At 60.1% G+C, this 19647-nt stretch overlaps 3 protein-coding genes and 1 long non-coding RNA gene across 8 annotated transcripts in view; 1 reads left to right on the plus strand and 3 right to left on the minus strand.

Annotated features, from left to right (window-relative positions):
* Positions 1 to 241: 241 nt before the first annotated feature.
* Positions 242 to 4303, minus strand: TMEM82 (transmembrane protein 82). Its single transcript, XM_077151191.1, has 6 exons — positions 4164 to 4303; positions 3908 to 3980; positions 3578 to 3752; positions 2488 to 2905; positions 1097 to 1284; positions 242 to 725 (listed from the first exon to the last, which is right to left on the minus strand). Exons 1-6 carry the CDS (start codon positions 4246 to 4248, stop codon positions 636 to 638), a joined length of 1029 nt encoding a protein of 342 aa, XP_077007306.1. The 5' UTR covers positions 4249 to 4303; the 3' UTR covers positions 242 to 635.
* On the plus strand, positions 1288 to 5473 carry LOC143674873 (uncharacterized). Its single transcript, XR_013171251.1, has 3 exons — positions 1288 to 2522; positions 3587 to 3768; positions 4585 to 5473. It is a non-coding gene; the product is annotated as an uncharacterized LOC143674873 (long non-coding RNA).
* Positions 4981 to 9227, minus strand: SLC25A34 (solute carrier family 25 member 34). Its single transcript, XM_077151193.1, has 5 exons — positions 8041 to 9227; positions 7357 to 7422; positions 7136 to 7288; positions 6653 to 6787; positions 4981 to 6036 (listed from the first exon to the last, which is right to left on the minus strand). Exons 1-5 carry the CDS (start codon positions 8458 to 8460, stop codon positions 5854 to 5856), a joined length of 957 nt encoding a protein of 318 aa, XP_077007308.1. The 5' UTR covers positions 8461 to 9227; the 3' UTR covers positions 4981 to 5853.
* A 1018-nt stretch (positions 9228 to 10245) lies between these two features.
* PLEKHM2 (pleckstrin homology and RUN domain containing M2) overlaps positions 10246 to 19647 on the minus strand; it is a 36144-nt gene continuing 26742 nt past the window's right edge. For 4 of the 5 annotated variants that reach the window (XM_077151190.1, XM_077151187.1, XM_077151189.1 and 1 more), the window contains 13 exons: positions 18553 to 18781; positions 16569 to 17417; positions 16212 to 16281; positions 15995 to 16085; positions 15593 to 15657; positions 15135 to 15223; positions 14520 to 14652; positions 14028 to 14218; positions 13539 to 13604; positions 12722 to 12881; positions 12218 to 12397; positions 12017 to 12133; positions 10246 to 11301 (listed from right to left, as the gene is read on the minus strand). In XM_077151190.1, coding sequence (XP_077007305.1) covers positions 11164 to 11301; positions 12017 to 12133; positions 12218 to 12397; positions 12722 to 12881; positions 13539 to 13604; positions 14028 to 14218; positions 14520 to 14652; positions 15135 to 15223; positions 15593 to 15657; positions 15995 to 16085; positions 16212 to 16281; positions 16569 to 17417; positions 18553 to 18781 — 2378 coding nt within the window. In that variant the 3' untranslated portion in view covers positions 10246 to 11163. Of the gene's footprint in view, positions 11302 to 12016; positions 12134 to 12217; positions 12398 to 12721; positions 12882 to 13538; positions 13636 to 14027; positions 14219 to 14519; positions 14653 to 15134; positions 15224 to 15592; positions 15658 to 15994; positions 16086 to 16211; positions 16282 to 16568; positions 17418 to 18552; positions 18782 to 19647 lie in introns of those variants that run through there. The other variant, XR_013171250.1, reaches the window with a different exon arrangement.

Raw genomic sequence — 19647 nt, forward strand, 5'->3', positions numbered from 1 at the left:
ACATGCACCAACCCTCTCCATCCACATCATCTCCTCACCCACCTCAATATCCAATGGCACTAAGGGCTGCTGCTCCCCTCTTCACCTCAACCCTGAACTCCTTTCCTCTGTCCTGACCCCCAAGGGAACCAGCCTTGAGACATATATCCCAGGAGCTGCCCCAGCTCAAAGAGCTGTGTGACTTCAGAAAAGCCTCTTACCCTCTCTGTGTACTCATGATTCTAAGGCACAGGTTGAGAAAATCACCTTTATTGTTTGTGGAGAGGGCAAGGGAGGCCGGAAAAGGGGGAGGCTGTTCTGAGGATTCCGTTCTACCCCTCTTACCTCCATCCTGCCTGGGAACACCAGTCTGAGGGGGGTGTATCCACTGCCCACCCTGAGAAAAAGGGGACCAACCCAAGCAGCCTCCAGATGTCCCCAACCTCTCAGGGGCTCGGCCCTAGCGGATGGGGAAGGGATGCCCTCCCTTGTCCCCTGGGGCCCCCGGCGTCCACCCCAAGCTTCAGGTGGGGGCCAGCCCTGACCACCACCACCCCCCACCCCCCACTCCAGGCAGCACCAGCAACTGGGCACCCAGGCCTGGGCCGGGCAGACTGTTGCGGCCTGAGACGACTCCGAGTCCTCTCTGATGCAGGTCAGGAGGGGTCCGTCTTCTGGGGCTGGGCAGGTGCTGAGGGCAGAGGCTGTCTTGGAGCTGCCACTGAAGGCCTCTGGGATGGAAAATCCTAAGGGAGGGTGGAGAGAAAACGAGGGAGGACACCACCCATTTCCCCATCTTCCTTGAGGAGGTCCTCAGTCCGCCCACCACTTATCAGAAGGGACCTCTCTCCCGTTCTGGGGCTTCTGGCAGGGGTCTGTGGGTGCAGCATGGAGTGGGATGCAGACTGGGGGGGGGGGGGGGCTGTTGCTCAACTGGCCCCCGTCCAGAGACCCAGAGGACGCCCCAGGCTGGCTACAGAGGGCGCAAAGGTTAACACTGGGCTAACCTCCCCTTGCCCCCACCCCACTCCTCTTGAATTTGGCCTCTCGAGGCTCCCAGGGCTGTCTGCAGCAGGACTTCAGTGCGGGGGGCATGCATGGGGTAGGAGCGACCCACCTGCATCTGGCAAAGGTCAAGCAGGGTGCGGACGCCCACCAGACACCAAAGTTCGCCCAGTAGGGAGACCAGGACACCCAAGAGGTCCAGCCAGCGGCCCACGGTCAACAGCAGCACGAAGAGGCCGCCCATGCGCACCAGCACCGTCTGGACCTGGCCTTGTGCGCCTGCGCGCTGCCGCTGCTCCTCTGCGGTGGGGGCAGGCGGGATGCCGGTTACGGCCCGCCGCACCCTGGGCCCACCCCAGGGTCCCGCAGGGCCTGTGCTGGGACCTCCTGGCTTCCCCATCCGCCCTCTTTCCCCTTGCAGCCCTCCTGCCTTCCTCCCCTCCCCAGCCCACTCTCTGAGCCCTGTACTAGGCGCCTGGCACCCCTGCGTCCCGGGACCTGCGGCTCATCCCGCAGGCCTCCCTGCCTGCCTGTGCCTCCTGGGGTCTCGCCAGCTCGGGATGGGGCCCCGCCAGGCTCCCTGTGCAGGAGTCGTCCTGCCTCCGCTCTTGCCCGCGTGCCCACCCGTCCCGCAGTAAGCCCACGGCTCTTTCTGCACAATACATGGCACCGAGCACTTCCTGCCGCTCCTGCTGCCCCACCCTGGCCGGAGACTGTGTCTCATCCTAGGATCCCCCGTCTACCCAGCAGCTAAAGTGATCTTTTACAAAGCTCAACTAGATGAGGTCACCGCTCGGCTGACAACTTCCCATGACTTCCCTCTGCACATGGAGAAAAATCCCAACTCCTTCCCTTGCCTGCAAGCACCTCTTGCCGGATCTGACCCAAACCCACACAACTTACTCCCTACTCACCTCTGACCCAGCCCCCCATGCTCACTACCCTGTGCTTTTGTTTGTTCCCTGAACATGGCAAGCTCATTTCCACCCCAGGGCTCTGGCACTTGCTGTTCCCTCTGCCTGGACTTCTCTTCCCGCCCCTACTGCTTCCACCCCAACCCCACTCTGCAGTCAGGGGTGCTTCTTAGGGGCCACATGTGAGCTAGGCACTCCTCTGCCTAAAAATCAGCAACAGCTTCTCATCAGACTATCCAGCCTGGTTGACAAGGGGCTTGTAATCAAACCCCTATAAACCTGGCCAGCCTCATCCCCTCTACACTCCATGCTCTCTCTCACCTCTGGGCTTTGGCAAATGAGGTCCGCTCTGCCCAGAATCTCTTTCCCTTCTTATCTCTCCCAGGGAGCTCCTGCTTATACTTCAAAGCCCAATTCAAACACTGTATCCCTTGGTGCTCCCACTAAACACTGTCCCCTTGTCTGAACCACTGCCCCGGGACCCGGCCCTCCGGAACTGTCCTCACAGGCCAGCGAGCGGGATGTGAATGCTGAGTGACTCAGCCGCGCGCTGCCAGGCCCCCCTGCAGCTTCCACCCGCAAGCCTCACCCTGCATGTGGATAACCAGCAGCGTGTAGCAGATGGTGAGTGGTGTCCAGAAGCGCACGGCCTCCGAGGTGGTCAGGAAGTCCTGGTTGATGAGGGCCACAGCCGCCAGGTCTCCCACAGCCAAGGCCACGGCCAGGGCGCGTCCCAGCAGCTGCGGGAGGTCGTGGGCGCCGGCCAGCAGGCCCAGGCACATGCCACAGTAGTGCTGGCTGCTGTGCAGCTCGTAGAGGCAGTAGATGTGGCGGCGGAGGCGCCGGGCCCACGTGCCCAGCAGGGCGGCCAGCCCGAGGCCCAGCAGCAGGTTGAGCGTGCTGTGAGGGGCGCCTTCCTGCAGGAAGCTCAGGCCGCAGGTCAGGCCGCAGCCCAGCGAGTACTGGCCCAGCAGGTAGAGCTGCAGCTTCTCGGTGCCCCGCAAGTCCTGGGGGGAGGTAGGGACAGGGGAGGTGGGTGGCAGGACCAAGAGGGCTGTCGGGTTACAGACACTGCACTCTACAGGAGGTAGGAGCCTGGGGGGCCTTGGGAATTGCTCCCAGAGAGGGAATACTGGCTTTGGGTCAAACCGTAAGGGACCATTCCTTTCGGCTTTTTTTCAGTCATGTCTTATTACTTGGGATGCATGTGTTTGTTTGAGGGGGGTGGTTCAGAGCCTCCAAGACCTTTCTCCAAAGGCTGCCTCTGCCTTGCAGACAAGACTCTCAACCTCACAGAGCCTCGGTTTCCTTCTCTGTGCGTGGGGCCCACAGCAAACCCTTTCCCCTGCATAGTGAGGCTTCAGTGGGATGGCTCCCCTTTGAGTGTCTGGCCCAGGGCCTGGCATTTGGGAAGCTCTTGATACCCAGGAGCTGTCGCTCTGGTTTTCCTGAAACTGGGGTTGTATCCACTCCAGGTGAAGACTTTGCTTTGGCTGTCAAAACCCGAGGAAGCAACCTGCAACCTCGACTCACAACCTTACAGAAAAGGGGTGGCAAAATGACGGGGGGGGGGGGAGGGGGCGGGGGTGCTCTGTGGGGTCCAGCCTCCTGTGTCCCGGGGCTGAAAACTGAGGCCCAGCGGCCAGAGCCATCAGCAGCCCCACTGCCCGCAGTCTCACCTTGCCCAGGGCCAGCAGCGAGGAGACGGCCCTGAGGGAAAACTCGAGCACTACGAGGGCGGCCACCCGGGACCCCACGATGGCCAGGAACAAGGCCAGCCCGGCCACGTGCAGTAGCTCCAGCGAGCCCCACTGGGCCTGCAGCCGCTCCTTTTCCAGACTCCGCTTGGGGTCACTGAGGGCAGAGTGGGGTGAGCAAAGGTGGCCCCAGCCCTACTCCCTGAGAGGAAGGGGTGGCCTCTCCCCGCTGCCCTCCCCTCAGAGGCCGGGGCCACGGCCCAGGGCCCTGGGGCCGAGGGACAGGAGCGGGACAGGGAGGTGGGCACTCACTTGGCACAGCCCACGAAGAAGTAAACCTTCAGGAGGCTGCTCAGGACCGAGACTCCGCACGCCCCGATGAGGCCTGCGAGGGTGGCAGCAGGGGCCGGGGACGAGGGGCACTGGGCGGGCTGGGGGGGTAGGCCTGGTGGGTGGGGTCTGGGGGAGGGGCAGCCGAGGTGCCCTCACGTGGGGGGGGCCCACCCTGTCCCTGAGGGTGCCCAGAAGGGGGCGAGGCTGAGGCAGGAATGGGGAGGAGGCGGCTCACCTTGCAGGAGGCTGTCCAGCAGGCTGGAGCCCCACTCAAGGGAGGGGAGGCTGGGGAGCCAGGAGAGGAGGGGCAGGGTGAGCATGGCGGCCTGGGCCCAGCTCTGGCAAGGTCTGCTCTGGGAGAGACAAACACATCGCCTCACGGGCGGGCGGGCGGGCGGGGCAAAGTTATCAGCAGCGGCTGGGAGGGGTCAAAGGCCGAGGCAGGGGCCTGCCCGGGGAGGGGAAGGGAGGGGAAGGAGAAGGGCCAGAGCCTTAACCCTTCCAGGGCCTTAGGAGGCCTGGCCCCATGTCCAGGGACAAGGGGTGTTGGAAGCCAACCTGTGCCTGCATGCTCCCCTTCTGGATGGCATGGAGTAAAGGGGTATCTGGGGCTCATCCTGTGAATCCTGAGATCCACTTTTCTCATCCTCCCCTAGTGCCTGAACCACACAACAGCTTCCGGAAGCCACAGGCTTAGGTCTGGGTTCTGCCCTCTCTGCAGGTGGGCCTTGCCCACCTTCTCAGCCCAAGGTCTGCGAGGGGGATGTCTGTACCTCACAGCCTGACGCCAGTCTCTGCCCTCTCAGCCTGACGCCTAAGGGCTGTCCTCCCAAAGCCTGGGGTTGGGAACCCCTCTTCTGGGGTCCGTCCGGCTCGGGGCCCTCCCCTCCCACAGGCCTGAATCAGCCGTGACGTTCCCCTTGCGGCCACTAGGTGGCAGGCGTCACCTGGGCCAGGTGGGGTGGGGCTGGCCTGCTGGAATCCCACAGAAAGGGCGGAGGGTGGGGGTCGGGGTGGGGAGAGAGGCTGCCAGCGGCGGGGACTCGTTGAAATAAACAAAGTAGAAAACTTTATTGGTTTGGAGTGTGCGGGGTGGGAGGTGGGGCAGTCTTGGTGGATGTGGGGCATGGTGGGGAAAGGGGTTCAGACTGCCTGACCCTGGGCCAGGCCTGTCCCTTCCGGGGACTCAGTGTCCACATCTGTAGCACAGAGTCAGCGTGGGGCCTTAAGCGCATGCCCATGGCAGGGAAGGGGTTTTGTTGGAGTCCGGGGAAAGGGCGTAGTTGCTTCCCTTCCCTGGCCTCAGTGTCCTCATCTGAGCAATGGGCATCCCGAGAACTCCCTTTCAAGAATTGTCATAAGGATGTGTACAAATGGGGGGCCATCAATAAACATCCTCCGATGATGATGCCGCAGCCTCACTGTGCACCTGAGGGTCTTCCCGTGGGGTCCTGAGGGTCCCTTAGGGGGCGTTCCTGTCCCCCATGGTCCTGGCCTGGTGGGTCCCGATTGTCAGAAGCACAGGTCTGGGGCGGCAGAGTTCCAGTCCTGACTGTCACTATGTGGTTTTGGTCAAAGTTATTCCACTTCTCTGAGCCGCAGCTTCTTCGTGGGCAGAGGAGGAGTCTTGCCTGCCTCCTACTGCTGTCTGAGGCCTGAGCAAGCTGATGCACGTAGGTCACCCAGCTCGGGGCGAGTGTCTGTGCCAGGAGCGGCTATTGTAAGACTGAGCAAGACTCTGCGGTGTGTTAACCCCACACAGAGAGGAAAGAGAACTTTCTGGAGGGGAGCGGAGTAGGCAGTGACCCGGTGGCTGCTCTGGCCCGGCTGGGCCATGGGGCGGTCCACCCTGCCCCACTTGGGTTGGCCTTTTCTCCCGCCTGAGTGTGGGGCTGTGTCAGTGCCTGGGGTGGGGTGGGGGGCCCCTAGGTGCCCTGCTGCTGGGCCCACCCCACCAGTTTCCGGAGCTCGTCCCAGAAGAGCATGCTGAGAATGGTGTGGGGGCCCAGGCGCAGGTAGGCGAGGCCCAGGCCCTTGAACAGCCCCAGGGGACCCTCCTGCCGCCAGATCTTCACCAGGCAGTCGGCGAGGCCCCCGTACAGCCGGCCCTGGGGACGGACATGGGCAGCGTCACTAAAGGGGCCGGTGGGCCTGGGCTGACACAGCTGATTCCAGGGCTTCTGTTGGTAACTATGGTGCCTTTGGGCCAACCAGAAAAGGGTACCCTACCCCTGGTTGGGAAAATTACAAAAAGGGGACCCTATGGGCTGCGATATTAGAAAAGGGGGTCTCTTCCTCTAGGAAGCCCCAGCCCCAGGCTAGGGTGCTTGGCCTGGGTGGTGGCATGTGGTGGATTTCACCCCTAACTTGCCCCGTGGTGGGCACATTTGTATGGGCACAAACTGCCCAGTCATATGCATGACCCTGTGCTTCCAAGTTGGCTGGATTTCAGTTCCCGCTCCTCTGCCAACCCCTGGGTGACCTCAGGCAGATCACTCAATCTCTCTGAGCCTTGGTTTCGTCTTGAGATTGGTGCTCTTGTAGGAATGGGGTAAGATGAGACATGAAAGCTCTTAGGGTGTGCCTGGGACACAGGCACTCAGCAAACAAGCTGAATCGGTGTGTCTGCCTGTGCGGCGCGGGCCTGCAGGTCTCTGGCTGTGTGTGTGTTGGGAGGCATGCCCCCCAGCTCCCACATCCTCTCCCAGCCCGTCCCCAGCTCACCCTGCCAGCTCCGTCCACGGGCTGATTGTACAGGCGCGTGCTGACCACATCGAAGGGTGTCATGACTGCAACCACGGCCACGCTGCTGATCATGCCCCCAGCCAGGGCCACCAGCCAACTGTCCTCTGGGAGCCACTGGGGGATGGTGTGGGCTGCTGACCCCTGCAACGGTCCTCCTGTCCTCCCTAGGCAGCCCCCCCACCCTCCCAGCACGTGGGGGCTGGGAGAGCCGCAGGAACGACCCTCCAGCCATTCCCCTCCCCACTCCAATCCCCAGGCCTTACCAGCTGCAGGGTTCACTGCTGCACCCCCCCCCCACCCGACAAGGAGGACAGAGGCAGGGCCCCAAGCTCTCTTAAGGGGCTCGAATGTCACCACCCCCTCAACTTCCCCGTGCAGGGCTCCAGTTGGGGATGTCTGGGGTGCGATGGGAAGAAAGGAGACAGGGACCTTCTATGCCAGTGGAGGCCCCCAGGCCCTCACCTGTTGCTTCTGCACCCAGGCCTTGGAGGAGGTGAAGGTGGCCAGCTGGGCAGCCGAGCCCACCATGACGCGGGGCACGGCGCCCCCCACGCCCCGCCACAGCCCCGCCAGGCCCTGCTGCCGCCAGATGGTCGTCAAGGCACCCAGAACGCTCTGTGGGGAGGGGGCGCGGGGTCACTGAGAGCCCGTCTGGCCCTGGCCACGGGGAGAGCAGCTCTCACCTGGTGATGGTGCTGGTGCCCCACGGCCACCGCGGCCACCGTCTGGGCCTGCAGTTGAGTTTTGACCTGTGAGAGCAGAGGGAGCTGAGGGCTTGGGGAAGGAGTGCAGGGCAGCGGAGGGAGGTGTGCATGTTGAGGGGCATCCCTCAGGGCCCCCCAAACCCAGGCCTTTCCAACCCCACTCCTGAAGTTTAGAGGAAATCATGGAAGAGGGCTGAGGGGGAGTCTGTCTGGGTTTGCAACGTAGGGTGACTCGGGGCAAGTTACTTAGCCTTCTCCATGCCTCTGTTTCCTTGCCCTTGGAGGGCCGTTTGGAGAACCAAATGAGATGGTGGGACTGGGCAGCACCCAGCCAATGCTGGGACAGGGAAGCCCTCGCCCAGTGGCAGCGTTTATTCTTCGCTTGCACAAGGCCACATGGGAAGAAAAGTGACAACTCCAGAGTTTGAGCTGTCACACCCCCTGCTGCTCTCTGCCCCTTCCCTGGCTCAGGCCTGGCAGGGCAGGGCCCCGGGGAGTGCTACCTGGGTCAAGGGGCAGATTCCAGCCTGGGCTTGGTTGTTCCCAGGGAGCAGCGCTCCCCGCCCCACCCCACCCAGCCCACTTTGCCCGGCCTTGGAGGCTACAGCGTCCCATGGGAGCGGGTCACGGGGCGGTGGAGGAAGGGGACAGGCACTCACTCACCAGGTAAGCAGGGCTCCCCACAAAGGCTCCCAGGGCCCCAGCCACGGCACCCGCGACCACGATGCCCCCAGGCTGCTGGGCGAGGCCGGCCTGGCACGCCAGGCTGTAGCAGTAGAAGCGGACACTGTTCATGAGGCCTTGGTAGAGGAGGCCGGCGGCCAGTCCCTTCTGCAGGCCCCATAGCCCGTCGGCCCGGGCCACGGCCACCACGGAGGCCACAAAGCCCCTGTAGGGCCGTGGGTAGGTGCCCCGGGCTTGCAGCTCCCCCTGCAGCTGCAGCCGCGTCTTCACCACCTCCAGGGGGTTGGTGAAGACACAGGCCAGGCAACAGGCCGAAGCACCCAGCACCAGGTCCACCACTGGGGGCACCTCCTCCGTGGCCTCCGTGCCAGGAGCCGGCTGTGCCCGAGGCATAGGCATGAGTGCGGGCTTTGGCCGGGGCGGCGCTTAAGCTATCTGCAACCCCAAAGGGCCACAGGGCCGGGGATTGAGGAGGCCTGGGGCCATGTCTGGAGGGCCGGGAATCACAGAGACTGCCTGGCAGCCCCTGATCTGCGTCTGTCACCTGCTTGGCTCAGTCACTGGGACTGCCGGCGCCTAGGACCCGCCTGTGCCAGCTCTGACCAATCCCAGCTGCCTCTGCCTCCCACACCTCCCGGCCGGGGGAGGGCCTGGACCCTGGGATCTGGGGGAAAGGTCACCAGGGGCTGCAGGAAGAGTGGGCACCGGGAGAAGGTGCCAACCAGCCCAGGCACCTCCTCCTGCCTCTCCTGCCCTCCTGCCTCACTCTGGCCCTGGGGTGAAGGGCCAGTGCCCCTGCCCCACCTCTGGTTTAGCCAGTCAGGCTGCAGCTCAGGGCCCTGGGTACAGGGCAATTGCCCCAGGAAGCTCCTGGCACACAGCAACTGCCCTGCTCCCACCCCTGCCACCATCTATTTGGCTTTTCCTTTCTGAGCCTCGGTCTTCCAATCTGTCTCCCACAGAGGCAGAGAAAAGCTCCAGAGCCCTGTGGAACTGTGTTTGAATTGCAGCTCAGCTAATATGTGTGACTGTGGGCAAGTCATTGGCTCTCTCTGAGCGTATCTTTATTTGTAAAGTGGAATATTGATCCCACTTCCAAAGGTTCTTTGGAGGATTAGAGATGGATGGCCTAGCACAGTGCTTCGGCCATATTCCACCCCCGTCCCCTGCTGCCTCTGCCTTACTAGCTCCTAATCCTCCCTTCCTGCCCCCCAAGACCTCAGGGCCTTTGGGGTATAGGAGGCGGAAGGGCCATCGTGATACAAGAAGTGACCTCGTGGCTTTAGTCCCTCACACCATGATCACTTGCCCACCAGACCTGTCCCCTCCTCCTGGCAGAACCCTCTCCTGGATTGGGGCAGGAGACACTGCAGCAACTGGTTCTGGCTTTGTCCATGTGGAAGGAAAGGCTGGTAGAGGAGAGCCAGGCCCTGGGTGGAAATGGCCCTTGGGTGCCTGGTGAGAAGGAACGGTACCCCCAGCACGGCCACCGGGCACCCATCTGCTCAGGCTGGGGTCCAGCACCGCCACGCCCACCTGGACCTCTGCCTCCAAGGCAGCTCTCTTCTGCTGGGGTCACCCCAAATCACCCAAGTCCACATCAAATCTGGAGCAAGATCCACCTTGCCTGGGACCCACACCTTTGTAGCTTTTACCCCACCTCTCCAGCAGAGCACCCCTTTCCTGCTTAGGTGAAGCCCTTAAGGTAGTAATCCTAAATGGCGGAAAGGCCTTCGAGCTCCCCTGCCACCTCCCCACACCCCTACCATCTAGCCCTGGACCAGAAGGCTCAGCAAGAGGCCACAGGGATGGTTCAAACTCATGAGTTGACCCCTACAGCGGCTGGCACTCACCCCCCAGAGCGGGGAGGCAGGAGTCAGGCTTGGCTTGCCCATCCCTGGGGGTTAGGTGAGCAGGCAAGTAGGCAGGGGAGAGGGCCCTGGGGCGGGGTCTGGCAGCTGCAGGAAACAAGAGGGAGGACAAATGTCAGGCCGAGAACCCCCTGGGCCTGAGCGCCTTCAGACAGCAAATGCCAAGAGGGTGGCTGGAGCCTTGGGCCCAGAGCAGACGACAGATCAAGGAACATGTGCAGAATAAATGAACGAGCGAAGAAATGGGAGGACCCAAGAGAAGGAGCTGGAGACTCCACCCCCGCACCCTGGTCAGAAAATTGTCAATGAAAAGTCATGGCAATATAACATGTCTACTTTATTTAAAAAACAAAAACAGAACCCAAACCACCTAATCCTTTCCTCCACAAGGGTCCTTGACAAAGCTCTCAAAAAGAGCCCCACTCCAGCCAAGTGGGGGACAGTCAGGAGGCATCCATGTGGCCACCACATTGCAGGCTGGTGGGCTGGGCACTTCCCTAAGCCCCTTCTCCTTCCCCCTGCTCCTGGCAGAAGGAGATGGCCTGATTGCCTGCTCCCACGCTCAGCTGTGGGGTGGGGGTGGGGAGGAGAGAGGGGTGGAGGTGGGCCGGGGCGGTGGGCATGCAGGGCCTCCCCCGGCAGGACCTACAAGGCGGGCGGCGGTGCCCAGGATGGAGTTAGTCAGGGGAAAACATGCACGGAGATCTCAGTATTCCAGCTTCCCTGCACGGCCTGGGCAAGTGTTCAAAAACGAACCAGAATGGCCAGGCACTCAGTGCCCTGGGGAGGCCAGGAGCCTCTACGTGGGGCCCCAACCTGAGGCGAGGAAGAAGGGCGTTCTAGCCCCCCGACTCCCTGTTGTGCCCTTTAGCGTACCATCTCGGCACCATCCTGCAGAGATGACTCAGACTGAAGGTGGAGGCGCCCGGGGAGGAGGGAGTGCCCACAGAGCCCATGGGGCTCGGACCCTCTGACTCCAGCTCTCTTTAGTCACCACCATTGGGCAGGATGGCGAGTGCTGGGCACATTATGGGCCCCTGGAGTGGACACACCAGGCTCAATGACCCTGTGTTAAGCTCTGCTTAGTGGTTCTGCCACCCAGGGCAGGAGTCAGTAGCGAGCAGGTAGGGAAGCCAGCTCTGTGCACGCGAGGACACAGCGATGACAGTGAAGTGCTGGTCAGTGGGCCTCCCTTTTCTGCTCCCCCCTAGGAAGCCAGCCAACTCTGGCTTCAGCACCAGGGGTCCCGGGAGGCTCTGCCACGGCAGAGACTGTCACTCCGCTGCCAAGCACTGTGAATGAGGCTCAGGGCATCTTCGAATTTCTTCTTGCTGGAAACTTCCTGGATGGCCTTGTGGGGTAGGTCCACCTGTGTTGGTGGCATGCAGGAAATCCGTAAGGGGTGCAGCACAGGGCCCCTATGTTCTGGGAGCTGGAGGCTGAGGTTCCTGGGCTCTAGCTTTAGCCTCTCCCCAGAATAGCTTCGAGGAAGGGCCTGAGCAGCCCCAGGGGCCTCTGCAGGCAGCAGGCGGTGCTCCTGAGCCCCCTCCTTCCTGGGAAGCCTCAGCTCTCAGGCAGGCCCAAGCAATGGGCTGTGCGCCTGAAAAGATCCTGTCGGAAGCTAGGCCAGAGCTTCCACAGGGCTGGTATACAGCATACATTAAAAAAACAAGTTGCCCTGGGTTGAAATGAGTATCCTATCTGACAGGCGTTGAGCTCTGAGGGTAAAGAGGAGTGCCCTTCCAATCCTGACCCTACCATTCAGGTACAGCTCCAGGCTCACCATCAGCACTTAATTCATGTGTTCTGACTGGATTTGAGGAGGCCAGGAAGTGGTTTCCTGTTCTATTTTCAGCTTTAGCCTCAAGACAGACTCACTAGGGAGCCTGAATTTACCTCTGTGGCCCTACACGTTGACATAATCTCAGGGCTACTGCTAGGTCGTTGTCCTCGGGATCCTAGAGGCAAGACCCCACCTCTGGCCTTGGTCTGTGCCACACAGAGCCAGGCCCTGGGAGCAGCTAGAGGCTCCTCTCCCAACCTCCCTGGCTGATCCTCAGGGCTGGGCCTGGGCAGCGAGCTACCTGGTAGATGGTTTTCCATTCAGAGCTCAGCGCAGACAGGAATCGGTCCAGTTCAGAAGTACAGCTCAGGTAGAGGACCCAAGCTGGGAGCAGTTGCTGGCTGTCATGGGAGAACTCCTAGGCAGAGACGGGGCCTCCAGGTGAGCAGACACAGCTTCCCTTTGCAGGGGGCCTGCCTCCATCTCCTCCCTTCCAGCTCACCAGCACACAGTACTCCTTGTCCGGCTCAGTGCAAATGGCACTGATGTCAGCCAGCTGGGCTGTGCCAAGGGAGCGGAAGAAGCCTGTCTGGCAGTCCTCGTGGCACGTGAAGAGGCGGTCATCTGTGATCACCAGGCAGCAGGGGATGCAGGGGCTGGGAGCCACACCCTGCGGGATGACCTGGGAGGGTGTTGGTGGGGAGGCAAATCTCCTCAGCTCTACAATCTTCCAGGGACCCAGCCAGCCCTTCTGCCCCTCCCCTTAGAGCCAGGAAGACTCTGACCACCTCAGGAGTATGGGTAGTGGGGAGGAGTGACAGAGGGAATGATCCTGGCCCCAGGTGGCCCTGAGCTCCAGGATCATCAGTGCCTGGGCTGCCCCCAAAGGCCACCTGTTTAGGCCCTCAGATGTTGTTCCATGGCTGGGCTGGGTTTAGGGAAGGGGCCCCAGAGCTCCCGGATGCACTGGGTGGGCCAGGTGATGGTGAAGGCAGGAGCTGCTCACCCCTTTGGACACGGCCTGGCAGAGATGCTGCATCCAATCGGCCATCTCGGCCTCGCTGTCAGCACTCAGCTCCAGGCAGGGCCGGTCGGCAAGGATGACCTGGAAGGCGTGGGGCCGATCCGTGGTGTTGGACCTCCGACAGCCACCGCACTGCTCCCCCCTGGGCCAGAGGAGGAGGGGTGAAACAGGAGGCGGGGAGGCAGGAGGGTATGTTGAGAGCCCCTGGGGTGGGCTTGAAGCACACAGACACAAGGGTTTGCCCCACAGTTCCAAGGCCTGCAGGATCCCACAAGGCTGTCCACACCCCTCGGGCTCCCAGGGAGGGTTTGAAGCTGTTCAGCAGCCCCCCCGCTTCTGCACGCCTTTTATTTCTGTGATCACCATGGTGTTTCTAGGTACCTAATCATGACCTGGCGAGGGGCTGAGAACCAGCTCTCGGCTCTGGCCTGCCAGGGACTGGCACAAGTCCATCCGTGACTGGCCTGGTGTGTTTTCCAGATACGTGTGTGTCCCGCTTCCCCTTCAGGCGGGGGCTCCCCGGGAAAGGGCCTGCCTCCCCTGTCAGTCCAGACCCTTCCTCAGTCAGGAGCCCCTCATTGCTTCCCTCCTTCTTGGGGGTCCTCCTAGCACTCAAGAGTTGGGAAAACCCCAGGGCTCTGATCAGAGCTGCGGGACGGGGGAGGGGCTGGCCAGACAAGGAGGAAAACCTCAAAACAGGGAGGAGGAACTCGGCCCCAGGCTCAGCGCTGCCTTGGCCTTCAGGCAGCAATGCCAGGCCCAGCACCTGCCCAGCCCCTCCATCGTCTGGGACACTCACCCCATGTTCACCGAGAGCAGAGGGATGACGTCGGTGCGGTCGGGATACTGGTAGAGAATCCCATTGCTGCAGGAACACACCATGGCAGGGTTGAGGCCTGTCCAAGGAATTGGGGTCCAGGCAGGGCCCAGACCCCAGGGATCCCCACCTCAACTATGACAATGAACCCCAGAAGCCAAGGAGGCCAGATGCTTGTTTCCTACGGGAGAGAATGTGAAGAACCAAAAAATCGGAGAGGGACAGCAGGGGAAGGCTGTCCCCCTCTAGCCTTGGGGGACAGCTTATGGTCCATCAGTGGGACCCAGCCCAGGTCTTCACCTGAGGGTTCTGGGATTCCCTGGGACCAAAGACAGCTGGTTTTACAGAGAAGCTCTCAAATCCTGGGGCATGTCTACTCCAAAGCCCCCGTGGAAAAGGAAACTGCAGCCGAGATCCGAGCCCAGGAACTGACAGCCCATCACTCAGGCCCAGAGCGGCTGGGGCTCCCACCTGAGCACCACAAAACAGGTCTTCCAGTGCTCCTTGCCCAGGTAGGAGGTGCCCGCCTTGTAATGCAGCATGCCTTCTTTGGTGACGGTGCCCTCGGGGGGTGGGCAGTGGCAGGGAACAGGGCCCAGGGACTCGTCCGTGGGGTCCTCCCAGTGCACAAGGCCGTAGAAGCGCACAGCGACAGCGGACGCCTGCAGAGGGGGGCAGCGGACAGAGCCGGTGAGGTCGGGCCAGCAGGAGGCTGAGTACCAGGTGAGCTGCTGACAGCACAAGGAGGTTTTCACCTCAGGATACACTCCAAGTGGGAGGACAGGCCAGGGCTCGTGTGTGTGCATGTGTGTGTGTTTATGTGTGTGTGTGTGTGTATGTAGGGAAGAGGGGAGAGCCCCAGGCTGAGACTCCTCTATTTGTATCCATTCCCTCTTGTTCCAGGGCTGGCAGCAGAAAACCTCTGTCCCAGGGACACTACACTCCTTCTCCGCGGGCTCTCACCTCACACTTAGATTCCTGGGCCACAAATTTGGCCAATGCCAGCTTCTCCATGGTGGCATCAGTCAGGATGCTGGGATAGGGTGGTTCCCGACAGCCTTTGATCATGGCTGACTTCAAAGAAGCCAAGAAGAACCTGCATGGGAAATGGATTTGCTATTGGAGGCCTGTGGAGTCCCCACCCTCACCCCCTAAATGACAGGACTTGGCAGGTGGGTCACAATACAGTGGCCACTGGGTGACCAGGAGCAGGGCTAGCCCCTCCTCATGGCCACAGTGCCTTGGGTTCTGGACAAGGGGACAGTCAGCAGGATGCCACGATCTTACTATACGTCATGCTCACATGGGAGCCAAGGCTTCATGCCCTCTGCTCTCTTGGAGAGCTTGGGCCAGGCTCCCTTCTTCTTTGGAGGCCACCCAGGGTCTGAGGGCACCGGCTGTTGTGGCGTGACTTTCCTGCCTCTCTGACTAAGACACCGCTCCAGAGGGAACATATCTGTTTTCTCCTTCTTTGTACCCACTTCCCACCCTCACTCCCAAGGGCAGTGCCACGCCAATGGCAGCTGCTCATTCTCCAGTCCTGGGGAGGGGGGGAGGCTGGGAATGAATGTCACTTACTCAGCCAGGGCCACATCAGCTGTGTCCAGCAGAAACTGCTTCCTACGGTTGGTGCACACCAGCTTCACGGTCTGCTGGTCGAGGCCCACCTGCCAGAAAATACACCCTAATGCGCATGTGGCTTTGGCCAAGGCCTGGCAGACTAGGCAGCCATGGCCAGATTGAGGGTAGGCTGGGGAAGGAGGAAGCACACTCTGGGGTCTTCAGGAAGTAAAGTCTTAAAGGCCTGAAGCCCTGGCAAGAGTTAGGGTGGATGGTCAGAAATAATATGGAGGGAGAGGTGTCCTCAAACCTGGTTCTCATCCCCCTGCTTCAGGCATAGAGGCTTCTTTGAGAGCTAAATTGGCAGCCAATCCCAGGGGCAAAGTCAGGGACACTCCTGGTTCTGTGGCTCTCAGGGTGGTAGCCCAGGAGCCCTGCCCTACAGCAGGCACACCAACTGTGGGGCCTGGACTCACCGACACGTAGTCAAGTTCATTGTAAGAAACAGCCTCCTCCACCAGGTATGGCTTCTCTGTGGCCCCTGAGAGAGGAGACCCCAAATGCCTATTGTCCCCCAAAATGACTCCCCCATTTTCAACACCTGGCTCCCCTTTCTCATTGAGGACCCCTCCTTGGCCTGTGAGCTAAAATTATGGAATAGGGGATTAACACGGGGTGCTCGTGGAGGAAAGGACCCCCAGGCGCATACCTTGGGGCTGCTGGGACTAGCAACACCTTCCTTGGAGTGCCTTTTCGTGAACACACCAGATAGCTGAGAGACACTCAGCGGGTGTGGGGTGACTGGGGAAGGGTGGCAGTCGCCCCCTCATCAGCCTGTTCTCAGCAGCTGCCCGGGCCTCGCCTGGGGCGGCAGGTACCTTTGCGGAGCAGGTAGACGTAGCAGTCTGTGAGCAGCACATACAGCAACTGCAGGTTACCCTCCATGTGCCCCGTGCTCATCCGGATCATCTGAGGGCGGAGGAGAGGGCTTAGGGGCTGTGGCCCACCCTGCCCTGGGATGGCATCTTTTCCTCTGAGCCATCCCTCAGGTTCACAGCCCAGCCTGTTGCTTATTCTTGAATTCCTGGGACTTACTTTGAATAGCTGCTCTTCATTTTCTCGAAACACATGGATCATCAGCAGGAGCAGGTGATTGTTGTCTACTCTGAGGGGGACAAGTATAGGGAGGATGGGGTGTCAGGGCAGGGGCGTGGTAGGGGTGACACACTCACACATGTATGCACATATGCTCACACGTGCGCAGGTGGAGGCAATAAGGCTGGAGTGGCCCTGGCTCCCGTCACGGAGGGAATCACACCCCTTTCTTCTTTGAACCCAGCCTGAGTCTCCAGCAGTTTCTGCTTAATTTATTTGGGGGCCAAAGGCCCAATGTCCCCTGCTCCAAGGACTGGGAGACTCTCTCCCACCAGTTGCAGAGACAGCTTTGCTCACCTGAATTCTGATGCATGAATCATCTCTGAAGGGCTCCCCTGCCCTTCATCCACCCCAGAGTCCTCGGCGCTGCTCAGACATGGGCTGGGCTGGTCTCGCTTGAGCTGGCCAAGAGCCTCCTGGCTCCCTGGCTCGGGCACAGGTGCCTCACCGACCTGTGGCAGCTGTTCCTGGGGCTCCAGCTCCTGGGTCTCTGGCTCTTGAGTCTCCTCGCGGGTGTCCCCTAGGAGCCTAAGTGCCTGTCCCTCTCCTCCCCCTCCTCCCTCCTTTTCTTGGCCAGCAGCCGCAGGGCCACCAGGAACATGCAGCGGTTGGCAAGGCCCTGCAGGGTCATGGTTGCCACCACCTGGTGGAGCAGTGCTTGGACTCTCGACGGTAAAGCGGTAGAAGTCCATTGGGGCTGAAAGCCCTTCACTAAAGTCGCAACATGGTGGCTTCTCCGGGGCATTCCCGGGAGATCCGGTCCGAAAGGACTGGTCTGGGGGCTCAACAAGGGCATGCCAGGTGCTAGGGTCCAGCTGCCCATTGAGCTGGTTAATGACCTTACTCAAGGGCTGCCCCAAGCGCTCCATGGAGGTATCCTTCATTGCAGGGATAAGCAGGCCCACCTGGCCCAGCTCTGCACGCTCACTGCTGCTCTCAGCTGTGCTGCTGGGCTCCCCCCTCTCCTCCTGGGTGGGAGTCACGTTAGTGTCTGGCGAGAACTGCTCAAGGCCTGGGCCACTGCCAAGGCTGTCACCATCCCCATGCCTGGCACATTTCTGCTGGGTTGAGGCTGGGTGAAGTGGACTTGCTTCCTCATCTGACCTGGTCTTCTTCTTCTTGCCAATTTTCTTCTTCTTGGTGACCCTGGGATGGTAGGATTGAGAGAGATTTAACATGTGTCTGAGCACCACAGTAATAAGGGAAATACGAGAGACTGGGTCAAGAAAGACGATCCCGGGCATGCGATCTCTGGGGCTCGGGCCGGTGGACAACAGTGGCTTGGGAGCGAGGTATCCCCTATTGCTGGCCGAGGCAGGAAAGGGTGGGGGACAGGGATCGGGGACCAGCACTAGGGAGGCACAGATGGCAGCAGCCACAAGAACCCCTGAGCAGGTCCTATGAACTCCTGCTGCTGGGAACAACAGAGCTAGCTGTGCTTCACCTCCCAGCCAGCAATTGGACAGCATTCCATGACTGGTTAGGCCACTGACCCTCTTCACTCAGCCTTCCCCTTAGGATGTTGGCAGTGGACCCTGAGTTGACCTCGCTTCGAATTAGTTATCATCATGGGTAAACTGCCCAGAAATGTACTCAAAATTTTCTGAGTTCAAACACCTAGTCACCATTTTTTGGTTCCAATTTGGCAAGAGTGGGCTTGGCTCAGTGACCACAATTCTGAGCCATTAAGGCTACTGTGGACTTGAGCCAGCTTGGGAAGATAGGACCTTGGTTCCCCACCCTGGAGAGCAATGCTACCCCTTTCCCCTGGAGATCAGACCAAGAAAAAAAGTGCCAAGGGCATTAAGAGCAGGAGCCAGGGGAGGTCGGAGCTGACAAGACTCTGGGCTGAGTTTCCCTCCATATCATCTACCTCCTCCTTCCCTTTTATGTCCCTGATGATAGGATGAAGTGATTTTTCTTTCAATGATGCAGGCTGAATGAGAACTTGTACAAATCACAAAAAGTGTGCATTCACTTCCAAGAACTTCCTTGGAAAGAAGTCCAGCCTGGAGGGTGCTTTCTGTTCCTAGATGGATGAAGGCCACTGGCAGCCCTGGCATAGCCTCAGATGCCAGCCAATGTTGTGCGGCCAGTGCCACTCATCTCCAAGGCTTGGGCTTCTCTTTCCTCTTACCCTACAAACTACCAAAAGAAGGGTGGGGTTACTTCTTAGACTCCAGGAAGATGTCCAATTGCCTTCCAGGGAGTCCCAGTCTATCCTGACTGAAAGACTAAGTTCAGCACAGGTTCCCACTTTCTCTGGGCACCCCCTGCAGACCTGATGACTTCAAGTTCTGGGCAGGCCTCTGACAAGTCCATGGAATGGGGCTCCCTCTTGTCCTGAGAGGTGGTATGCACAGGGGTGGTATCAGAGGAGGACACAGTCTCTGCCTGGTCCTCATTGAAGGGGTTGTGGCGCTGGGTGGGACTCTTCGTGGAAGCTTTGCTGCTGTTTGGGTCCGAAGCAGTAGAGTGGGGGCCGCTAACAGTGTCTGTGAGATCCCCATCTGGGAGAATGAGAAAACAGGAGACACCCCATCAGAAGCTAGTTTGGAACCCAGGCCCCCAAATATGCCTTACCTAAGAAAGGAGGCAGGTGAATTCCTCCCAAGGAAATCTGATCAGGGTAGTCTTATTTCAAGATGGGACTGTGCTTTAAAAGCGATAGGGAGAATCACCACACCTCCACCACTGGAGCCCTGAAGCGCTCACAGCAACTTAACCACTTTCATGTTAAGAGCCCCAGGTTAAGCAGCCTCTAAGCCGAAGTCCCTCAAGGAAGATGACCTTGATGCCTCCAAGGCTAGTGGGGGCCATGAAGAAGACATGGCCACACACCTCTTAGGTTACCTTAGAGCCCTCCTGTCAGAGGATGTTAGGGGGTACCCAGCAGCCCCTTAAGCCCTCATGCCAATAGCAGGGTCAAAAAATGCCAAAAGGTTCCTCTGAGGGCACATGCAGATGTAGATTAAAAGGAACATAAAGGAAGAAAGAATAGAAGGAAGCAAACAGGGGTCAGAGAAAATGAGTAATACAGTGTTAGAAGTAGAGGCTGAGAGGATGGGAGCCAAAAGGGACAGAAAGAAGGACCCAAAGCATAGAGCAGAGAGAATGAGATGACAGGACAGAGGCAGCAAGGGTGATATGCAAAGGGGAAAAGAAAGGGGCACCAAAGGGTTGCCACCCCCCCTCTAAGAGAGGCCACACAGGCCCTTCGGGGATGACTGACCCATAGGCTCCTTCTCTCTAGATATCCCACCAGCATATTCCCAGGGATAGAACCCAGATGACCCTTTAAGAGGGTGCTAAGAACTTGATTTCATCCAAATCTCAGCTTGTCTGCTGGCCATCTCTGGGTCCTCACCTACAGCTC

Source organism: Tamandua tetradactyla, chromosome 2, assembly GCF_023851605.1.
Source record: "Tamandua tetradactyla isolate mTamTet1 chromosome 2, mTamTet1.pri, whole genome shotgun sequence".
NCBI classification, from domain to species: domain Eukaryota; kingdom Metazoa; phylum Chordata; class Mammalia; order Pilosa; family Myrmecophagidae; genus Tamandua; species Tamandua tetradactyla.

Excerpts from the sequence above, each read along its gene's own strand:
- TMEM82 (XM_077151191.1), bottom strand. The coding sequence starts at position 4,248 with ATGCTCACCCTGCCCCTCCTCTCCTGGCTCCCCAGCCTCCCCTCCCTT. Across the intron at positions 3,753-3,907 it reads TTCTTCGTGGGCTGTGCCAA|TGACCCCAAGCGGAGTCTGG; the intron begins GTGAGTGCCCAC and ends CTCTGCCCTCAG. Across the intron at positions 726-1,096 it reads TTGACCTTTGCCAGATGCAG|GATTTTCCATCCCAGAGGCC; the intron begins GTGGGTCGCTCC and ends ACCCTCCCTTAG.
- SLC25A34 (XM_077151193.1), bottom strand. The coding sequence starts at position 8,460 with ATGCCTATGCCTCGGGCACAGCCGGCTCCTGGCACGGAGGCCACGGAG. Across the intron at positions 6,788-7,135 it reads CCTGGGTGCAGAAGCAACAG|TGGCTCCCAGAGGACAGTTG; the intron begins GTGAGGGCCTGG and ends ACCATCCCCCAG. Across the intron at positions 6,037-6,652 it reads CCGTGGACGGAGCTGGCAGG|GGCCGGCTGTACGGGGGCCT; the intron begins GTGAGCTGGGGA and ends GTCCGTCCCCAG.